The sequence below is a fragment of the Hippocampus comes genome, unplaced genomic scaffold, assembly GCF_001891065.2.
Source record: "Hippocampus comes isolate QL1 unplaced genomic scaffold, H_comes_QL1_v1.1 scaffold359, whole genome shotgun sequence".
NCBI lineage: Eukaryota > Metazoa > Chordata > Actinopteri > Syngnathiformes > Syngnathidae > Hippocampus > Hippocampus comes.
Window position 1 is genome coordinate 90,264 of NW_017806274.1, and position 9,853 is coordinate 100,116.

Here is a 9,853-nt window from a genome sequence, read left to right on the forward strand (position 1 = left end):
ATGCTCGTGGCATAGAAGTGCCACGTGTTGAATATTAGGGGGGGTGGGGGGGTCGAAATGTTGGGATCACATCAGATGGGGTTGAATCGACTCAGACTTTTCCTGTACGCTTCCACACTCGTCTTCTTAAACGGTCTCCCCTTTTTGCTTTTTAGTATGCAGCAGGAAAAAGTTTGACTCGAGCGAACGCCGACTGATGTGACCCCTTGTCAAACTTGAAGCGTGGCCGTGAGACGGTAAAGGTTTCCCGCAAGTCGATTAACTCGGGGACCGCACATTGTGTTTTTTTTCTCACAAGCTATTTCAAAGCGCTGCACGGCCAAATCCATTCCTCAGCTGGAGTCACACTGAAATGTCGGCGACTGGAAGGAGTTGAAGTTAGCGCTGAACCGAGCGGCTCCAAAGAAAAGTCGATGCGCTTGACATATACGATCCGAATGCGGCTTTCGGAGTGGAGAGGCACGTTGGATCGCGGTTTTCAATCTGGAATCCATCCCAAGATGCTCTGCTTTAAAACGAGCGAATATCATCCGATTCATCGCTCAGGTCCTCCTTCATGGAACATTTGGGAAAGAACCACAAGCGCAAACTTAAAGTTTCAAGCGGTGGAATTGGAAGGGCTCGTGGAAGAGGCGAATCGACACATGACTGAGTTTGGAAGAAAATATCGCTACAGTAATCTGGGGGGGGGAATCCCGGCAACCTTGTTTTGAATTTGTGGGAATCGGATGAATGCGCCCATCCTACATTATGTTGCGTTCAAAACTAGGGAGAGCCAAAGTACGGAACTAGGCCTCCTCCCTTTCATCGGGTATTGTGCAATGAACTCTCTCTATAATGCGGTTCACCTTTCATGGCTTCCCTGTTTCACGTTTTTTTGGTGCACTTTTTTTTTTTTTGGTTTTTGTTATTGCAGTGCATTGTTTTCTTAAGGACTGTAGACCAATCTCAACAACGCCTCATCTCTCTACAGCAGGGATGCCCAACCTTTTTTGAGCCCAAAAAAAAAGGAACGATCCTCCCGCGGCCGACCCGCATATACACAAAAAAAGCGCGCGAGAATTTTGAGTAGCAAAAAAAAAAAAAAAAAAATTCCACACAATATCCCCAAACTCCCCCGCTTGAATCCAAACCCCCACCCACCCACCCGAGTTCCTTGAAAACTGAATCGCCTCCCTCTACCCCAAATGCAAACCCCATAAATTCCTCACCCTCACCTGCAGAGCCCTTGACAAACTACCTCCCTCTCCAGATCTGTGTGAACTCCTCAACCGCCACTCTCCCGCATGCACACTCCTGTCGTGTAGTTTACATGCGATTGGTGTAAAGGGCGCTTGAAGGGTGTTTCAGGTCTTGGGAGGTGGGGGACGAACAACTGGTCCTGGACGGATACACTATGGGTTACATGATGTATGATTGTATAAATGTATTTTCCAGGGACTTCAAGTGGTTAAAAAGCACTGGGAGTTGATCGTCAACAGCATACGTCAACCAACCGATGCTTTGCCACGTTTGTAGTTCACCAGTCGCTCCCATTCTGAATGTTTGATCACATTCCTGCCCCGCCGCTTTGCCTCGACGTCATGTAAACAAGCTTAATCTCCGCTAGTTTTCGGATCACTCGGCCATACTATGCGACAACTGTGGTTCTTGTAGTTGTAGCTTACATGGCTCCAGCCCAGTAGGACCCCCACCCCCCACACACACCCACCCCCCTCCTCCATCCCATCCCTCCCTCATGACTTTGTGCGGAAAGCCGTGGGAGAGGACTAAGAACATTAATCCCATCAAAGGAACACATCTAATTCAAAAATCTGCCTCTCCAAACTAGTTGACAGTACAGTGATTGTGTCAGCTGGGGGGGGAATAACAATCACACAGCTGATATTGAGAACTATATCAATTTTATTGCCAGTTTCAGAACAAGTATTTGTGACTTCACAAAACTATGAAAGTAATACCGAAAATGAGGACTCGAATGAATTCTTGGTCTTTAGACGCTATTTACTGGCTTGGCTGAATCGTGTCAAGTTTGAAGAATATTTATTACAACGAGCAAGAACATGATTTGCATGTTTCCTCTTGATGACGAAACGGTTCCTGTTTTAACTGCGAGCAACCAAACGCGACATTTTAATGAAGACGTCACGAATCTAAAGGAGGGCTCTCCCTCCCGTATCCTGATTGGGGCGTCTTGTAGCCTGTGATGTCAAAGATGCTGGAAAGTGACTTTCAAAGAAATCAAAATACATGATTTAAAATGAGAGAAATGTCAAATAATCCGTTTGTTTTTAATACGGGTTCTCTAAAATCGAAGTGATTGACGCAACCCTAAAAAGGCATGTAATTGCCTGTAGATAGATCAGGACTGTGTCAAAGCACAACTTTTGTCTAAATGAAGCTCCTCATCGCATCTCAACATAGTTCCTTGCCATCAACATGCCACAAGATGGCGACAAAGCACTCTGTTTTTTTTTTTTAATTTTCAAAATGAATGTCCTCAATTCATCTCCACATAGTGCCTTTGTGCCGAGATACCACAAGGTGGCGTGCTTGTGAATATTTCCATTCATCCAAGTAATTTCATTCTTTGGGCATACACAGGTTAACTGTACTTCTGCCATCTAGTGGATTTATTTGTTCTGCGTGTCACTATATGCCACTGGACGCACATTATTTGTAGTTTTTTTGTTTTTTTTTATTATTATTTTTCTGACCAGTTAAGCGAAACTGGCTGGCAGCACACTTGAGGGGATTCACTGGATTCCGAAGTAGAAAATGAAAGAATGACTCCGTAAAACATCTTGAAAGTGATTTAAAAAAAACAAAAAAAAAACACGATTGAATCGACTGAAGTGTAAAACAGCGCACTGGAACAGAGACTCCGATGCCGAAGAGATGAAAAAGTGGTGGCGTCGAGTCACTTGATGTATCCCCCATCGAGTTCTCGGAGATCTCCCGAGATAACAATGTCACATTGTGGCTCGGAGTTCTACTACAAATCCTTAATTACAAAAAGCGGATCAGATGACTCATGCGGCCAATGGTGGGCTCTCCGGGGCGGCATGTGGGGGGGCTTTGATGGGGGAAAATCCAATTATTTGTCTATATACATTTCCCACATAGTGATTACTTCATTAATTGTCCCGCCTTTATCTCCTCCCTCCCCCGCCTCCCCTTGCTAATAATCAGCTCTTTTATCCCGCACCACAAACACACCATAGCAGCTTTGTGGATTCAAAGGATTTGCTTGCTTCTCTCGCAGAGCCGCCATTCTTTGATGATATTGGACAGCCAAACTTCAAAGTCTGCCATCTTATTTGTGAGTGGCTGGCAGCCCACCAAAGTGCTTATCACCTTCTCTCAAGTGATCCGCCGCCGCCGCGTCAGATAGTGCGAGGAGATCCACCGGAGAGGAAGGCGGTCGCGTCAGAGGCTCGCTCCAAACTGACGGTTTTTTTTTGTTTTGTTTTGTTTTTTTTTTGCCTCTTTTACCACCGATGCGCACACTTTTTTTTGAATTAAAAGACGCTTTTTGGGGGGCGCGTTTTTATTGCGCGTTTGTTGTCCGGGCGGAGGAGGACCATGGCAGCTGTGGCCGTTCTGCGGAACGAGACGCTTCAAGCTTTCCTGCAGGTTCGTTTGGGACAACTTTGGGGACACTTTTTCCAGCTAAAAAAATAAGTGATTCGTTTTTTTAAAATGTGTTTTCAAGGCTCTAACTATCGTAAGAGACCTGAGAGTAAAAGAAAGAATCAAACTTTTAGGAGGAGATCAGCAAAAAAAAAATCTGCTCTGGCACGATAGTTCAACAGGTACACCTGCCGAGAACGAGCTGTTCAAAATCGGCATTTTACGATACATGATCGTCTTAAAAGTATTTTTCAACCACACGACGTCTTAAAGAATTGCAAATTTGGCCTCATGTGTTGTTTAAAGAGGCTTTGAACCAAACAATAGGGTTACTTTTAGTTGACGGTGGTGCCAGAGTTGTTTTTAATACTTTTTTAAAGTAATATAAATTCTGCTTTATGTGATGCCGAGGTGTCACAGTATGGTTTTTATTTAGTTTGCGGTGTCCGTCTTAAAAAAAAAGTTCTATTGCTAATATTTGGGTTACCTCATTCCACAAATGAAGCAACCAACAACAGAAGGTGGTGGTGTACCTATTGAAGTGCCCTGGTCAAGTTTCTCCCCCACTGAAAAGTGTCTCTCTCGCATTTCAGGACCGCACCCCCAACTCTTCCCCGGAGAACTGCAAGCACTCCCCGCTGGCTCTCCTGGCCGCCACCTGTAACCGCATCGGGCATCATCATCATCACCACCACCACCACCCGCCGGGTTCCAGCCCGCCCGACTTCCTCCAGGTCCCCTACGACGCCACCACGCTGGGTTCGCCCTCGCGCTTGTTCCACCCGTGGACTAACGAGGCCAGCCCGCAGAGCAACTCCACTTTCGGACTATCCTCCAAGCCCCAGCCGCTCGGCTCGTTCGGCTCCCCGCACGAGTTGCCCCTCACCCCGCCCGCCGACCCCGGTTACCCGTATGACTTCTCGCCGGTGAAGATGCTGCCGTGCTCCATGCAGTCGGCCTGCCCGCCCACCTACGTGCCGGCGGTCAGCTACGCGGCGCCCGCCCCCACCCCGCCCGCCATGCCCACGTTCGTAACGGGCCACGCGGGACAGAGACAGCTGTCCCCCAACCCGGCCGAGGACATTCCGTGGTGGAGCCTGCAGCAGGGCAACCACGTGGGCCACGCGCACCGCTTCCAGCTGCAGCGGGGCCTGGTGCTGCACGGCCACACGGCCGACTTCGCCCAGTACCAGACGCAAATCGCCGCTCTCCTGCACACCAAGTCGCCCCTGACCACCGCGCGCCGCTGCAGGAGGTGCCGCTGCCCCAACTGCCAGTCGGCGGCCACCTCCGGCGGCGGCGACGAGCCCGGCAAGAAGAAGCAGCACGTGTGCCACATCCCGGGCTGCGGCAAGGTTTACGGCAAGACGTCGCACCTGAAGGCGCACCTGAGGTGGCACTCGGGCGAAAGGCCCTTCGTGTGCAATTGGCTCTTCTGCGGCAAGAGCTTCACGCGCTCGGACGAGCTGCAGAGACACCTGAGGACTCACACGGGCGAGAAGCGCTTCGTGTGCCCGGACTGCTGCAAGAGGTTCATGCGGAGCGACCACCTGGCCAAGCACGTCAAGACGCACCAGAACAAGAGGAGCAAGTGCGCCGACAAGGCGTCGGTGGAGCACGTCAAGAGAGAGGACTCGAGGAATCATTTCTTGTGACCCTCATGTTCAAAACGCCGCCCAAAAAAAAAAAAAAAAGTCGTTAGTGCAATACTTTTTTTGAAGGAGGGGGGAGTTCTTTTTTTCCTTAAAAACCCCCCCAAAAAAAAAAAAAAAAAGTCGTTAGTGCAATACTTTTTTTGAAGGAGGGGTGAGTTCTTTTTTTCCTCTATCACTGCAACGTTTCTGGCCGTGTTGTGCGTTTATGACCACAGAGATGTTTTGAAATCACGACACCATTCGAGAGCCTCTTAAGCGGAAGACTTCTGTAAATATATTTAATAGCTTTTGTCGAATGAAAAGTGTAAAGTTTTTTCCAGCATGCTCTTGACAAAGTTTGCTATTGTTATCGCCTCAGTACAATGTGAGAATAAAGAATATAACATTTTTTCCGTATGTCCGTAGAATTCATTCACCGCACCGTTCGTCGCGTGTTAAGAGGGGGAGGGGGGGCTGATTATAAGCGAAGATTTCTCCCGTTTTCAACTTAGATCAACTTTTTCACAGGGCGCTTTGAAGTAGTGCTGACAACAAAACAAGTCTCGTTTTGAGTGCCTTGCGGTGTCTGCTGTTGAAATATGTCATAAGACGGATCGGCTCGACCACAATAGAATCCAATGCAAACGGAATTAAATAGCTTGTCTTGATTAAGATGATGCTTTTGTCGAATGTTCTGATGGATCGACAAGCGCTTACGTTTCACAGTCCCATTCAAAAGTTGGCATTATTACCTGCACTTAAAACTGCTGGGTCAGAAAAAAAAAAAAAAAAGGGAGGGGGACAAAAATGGCCTGACCTGCTTCTCAGGTCAGCTGGAATCTCCCTTTCTGTTTTTTTTTTTTTTTTTTTTTTTTTTTACAAAACAATGCAGAAAGTTGGGTCAAATTGACCCAAGTAGCAGGTCAGTGCACTCTTGGCCCAAATTGGGTTCTTTTTGACGCAGGCATGTTTAAGAATGTGCATAAAGGCACAGTGTGCTGCCTAAGCACTTGTAACAAATGTTCTGTAAGAGGTCAGAATGTGACGAAACTGTCTAGTAGAAAGAATTCACTTTGAATTTGGGCAAAGACGCGAAATGATGACATGCGTTGTTGGGCTACGTCATCGAACACAAAATACACGTTTGAGATATACGAATACTAAATGATGCTCAAATGTTACTTTCCCAACCGTCACTTTCAGTTGAGTTGTTTTTTAACCCAGCAGTTAAAAGGGTGTACCCGCGCACCCGGGAAAGTGCTGTTAAAAACTCTTCATAACCCATATTGGGTTATTTTTAACACAGGAATTGATTTCATTCAAATCATGTTGCATCACATTTTCTGAGGTGGCTGAAGAAAAAGCGTGCACTTTAGATTAGCTTGAGATTTATGCACCCTTGCCCGAGAGGTTAACTCTGTCCACGTATGACAACGGTCATTCTCATTGTATGTGTGAAAATTTGACCAAGCACTTGAATTTCCATTTAGCAAATGTAATTTCAGTCTTTTTGAGTGCATGCCGGAGTTGTCTGTCGTTCCACCGGTCTTGTGTCCGCTGGCTGGAGAAAGTGAACTTAGAGAAACTCGTGCAAACTGTTGAAATGTCATCTTTTCTTTGCCTCAACAGCGCCCCCCTCAGCATGTGGTGTGGTCGCAATTGCTCAAGGAAATGAGTTGGTAAAACTGTAGCTTTGGCTTGACTTTCTTTCAGCTGTGATTTTTCACTGTGCTACATGAAAGAAGCACTGCCCAAATCGAGTCCACAAGTATAATGCATTTCATGTTTTTCAAACTTTTTTTGCCCCCAAATATTTAGGCAACAAAAAAGTGTATCCACAATATATTTGAATTGAAGCAGGATTGAAATACAATATTTTCCGATATTTAAGGGCAGTGCTTGTGTTCTAACTGTCGATAATGTGGCAGGGATGTGGTTTTTAATGACCACTACGATGCCACTACGTAAAAGTATTGGTCACTACACATCATGATGCTACTAGTTGGACTATGTATCTTTTTAGGTGGTACTAGATTTAAAAACATTCAGAACCAAAGTGAAATGTATTAGAAAGCAATTCAAGGAGAAACATAAAAGAGGAGAGGACCAAAAAAACAGATGGAACAAATTAATTGCAGTTCCATGCATTTCAATGGGAAACATTACCTTGATTTACAAACGGGGTCAGGGAACGAAATACAGTAATCCCTCGTTTATCACGGGGGTTACGTTCTACAAAGAACCAGTGATAAGTGAAATCCGTGAAGTAAGATTTATTTAAAAAAAGCAAGAAAATGCGAGAGGGACGAAATTTCAAATGTGCTGTATGTTTTACAGCACATTTGACAATCCATCGGCAATCGTAATTATAATGCATTTGAATCATATTATCTTACATTGTCTTCTTGTGGTCAAGCATGTGGCCTCATGAGAAGAAAGAAAGAGACAGCACTCAAGTTGGCCCCGTAGAGCAGACCAATGTCCTCTCATCTCTGCCCTGGAGTGAAAATGGCAGGAAATAGCCTTGAGTTCCACATAAGACGGACTGGGAGCCTCCAGCAGGTACCGCAAACAAAACTTCAAACCCTAAAAAGCAGACAGAGTGAACTTTTATCGCCTAAATAATTTTGGCATCACTCATTTTTGTTTCAAACGCTCACTCCACTGATACCTCAAGCAAAATGAAATAAATCTAGTTGTAAATATCTCAGGAAAAGCGTACTAGAACATCTCAAACGCAATGGGGGGGAATCAGAGGCATTTTTAATTGTGTGCAGGTGTCTGTTGAATGCTGACTCCCGTTTAACAGGGACTTGAATGCGATCCGAGCCACATCCGCAGTTATAGGTGGGTGTGCACACTTATGCAACCATGTCATTTCAGTTATTTTTGCTATGATCATAGAAACACTCGGAATTTCGCAATGATCTGCCAGAACACAGTGAAACGAAAACCTCCGTGAGCATTATTATCGTAGTCAAGGCAGGAGTTCTTTTTTTTTGTACTGGTTATCATCCAGACGCAGGGTTTGAATTAGATTTAGTTTTCATTTTCTTTTGACTTTTGTTTTTTTTTTTAATTCAGTCAGATTTACTTCGTTCTTAGAGCAGGTTTAATAGTTTGGTTTTTTTAAAAAATCATTTTGAATAACCTTAATTTTAGTTTAGTTTTTTTTTATTTTTTATTATGGAGTATTTGTTGAGTACAATATTTTAAATAAATAAATAAGGTCTCACAATTTTGTGTAATAAAGTCCCAAAAGCTAATTCTTTTTTTTTTTTTTTCAAGCACTTTCTTTTATTGACACAAATGTGTTTTCAATTGTGGTTTTAGTCACTTTTCAACAACATACAGACGGCGTACTTAATGGCATGTACTGCCAATCAACACACACTGTTTCATAAAGCGCCCAGATGTTGAAATATCGCCCGACAACCAATTCTCGGCACATCCTCTTTTGTTTTGTAAAACCTGCTACTTTGACGACAGTCAAATAAATCCAAATCTGGTGATGAAATGATATTTCAGCAGCCGAATTGTACGAAGAGTAGTAGATAAAAACACATCAGTAAATTCTAGCGCCGATGGGCCCAATCAGTTTTTTTTTTTTTTAACTTCATAAAACTGCATTCCGTCATGAGCAATGGCGAGAATAGATTTGCAGCGTAGAAAAAAAAAACAAAAAATGAACACCCCTTCCTCAATGTTATCAGGCAGTACAGTGTGGGCCCACAATGGGAAACCCTCCCAACTGTAACGTTTTTCTCCAAATATTCTGATCCTATTATGCAGGCCGGCCTATGGATAGATATGTCGAAGGCAGGCGGACTCACCCGGCTAAGAAAAGGCTTTGTTTGCCCGTGATTTCACGTCCTTGTCCAATAAAAGCAGCATTCTCCGTCACCGCGGGGGGGCCTTAATTCCTGACTCCTCCTATGGCGCGGCTTTAACTGGATTTTGTCAAATTTAACGAAAGATCTTAAGAGGGGAGATTTCCTCCCGTAAGTTCTGAGGAGGCCCGTTATTATTTTTTTTCTTTTCTTCTTCTTTTGATTCTTTTCATCAAAATCATCACAAACCCAATTTGCATCAAATCGTAGCAGATGAATTCCATTCGCCGCTCGACTTATTCTGTGGTCCAATCAAGGTGACCCTTTCATCACTTTACGCCGACAATTTCTATTTATGGTCAGATCGGAAATCACTTCTGTTATTTGTGTCCTTTACAGTTTTGTATAGGTATAAAAAGTCTACACACCCCTGCTTGAATGCTAGGTTTTTGTCCTGCAAAAAAAATGAGACGGAGATAATTTCACCACTTTTGCTACCCACAAGTTGACCACAACTCTATTGATTTTTATTTTAAACATCTTTTGTGGAGGGGAAGTGAAAAATAAACAACTGAAAAATAAATAAGTAGATTGCGGAAGTGTGCACACCCTCTTATTAGTGGCTGTGTTTAGAAATAATAGCGCATACCTACCACAATTTAAAGTACGTCTGATTCATAACCTTAAAATGAAGTTCAGATGTTCTAGTGGGCTTTTCCTGATATTTGTTGTTGTTTGTTTTTCCTTTTCTATTTT

At 44.3% G+C, this 9,853-nt stretch overlaps 1 protein-coding gene across 1 annotated transcript; it reads left to right on the plus strand.

The window, feature by feature from the left end:
• Positions 1-3,311: 3,311 nt before the first annotated feature.
• On the plus strand, positions 3,312-5,316 carry sp5a (Sp5 transcription factor a). The gene is made up of 2 exons (XM_019857573.1): positions 3,312-3,636; positions 4,227-5,316. The coding sequence occupies exons 1-2, from the start codon at positions 3,586-3,588 to the stop codon at positions 5,286-5,288; spliced, it is 1,113 nt and encodes a 370-aa protein (XP_019713132.1). The 5' UTR covers positions 3,312-3,585; the 3' UTR covers positions 5,289-5,316.
• The last annotated feature ends 4,537 nt before the right edge of the window (positions 5,317-9,853 follow it).

What these genes read in the sequence shown, in the direction of transcription:
- sp5a (XM_019857573.1), top strand. Translation starts at nt 3,586, where the DNA reads ATGGCAGCTGTGGCCGTTCTGCGGAACGAGACGCTTCAAGCTTTCCTG. An exon ending in CGCTTCAAGCTTTCCTGCAG is followed by an intron (nt 3,637 to 4,226) that starts GTTCGTTTGGGA and finishes CTCGCATTTCAG; the next exon opens with GACCGCACCCCCAACTCTTC.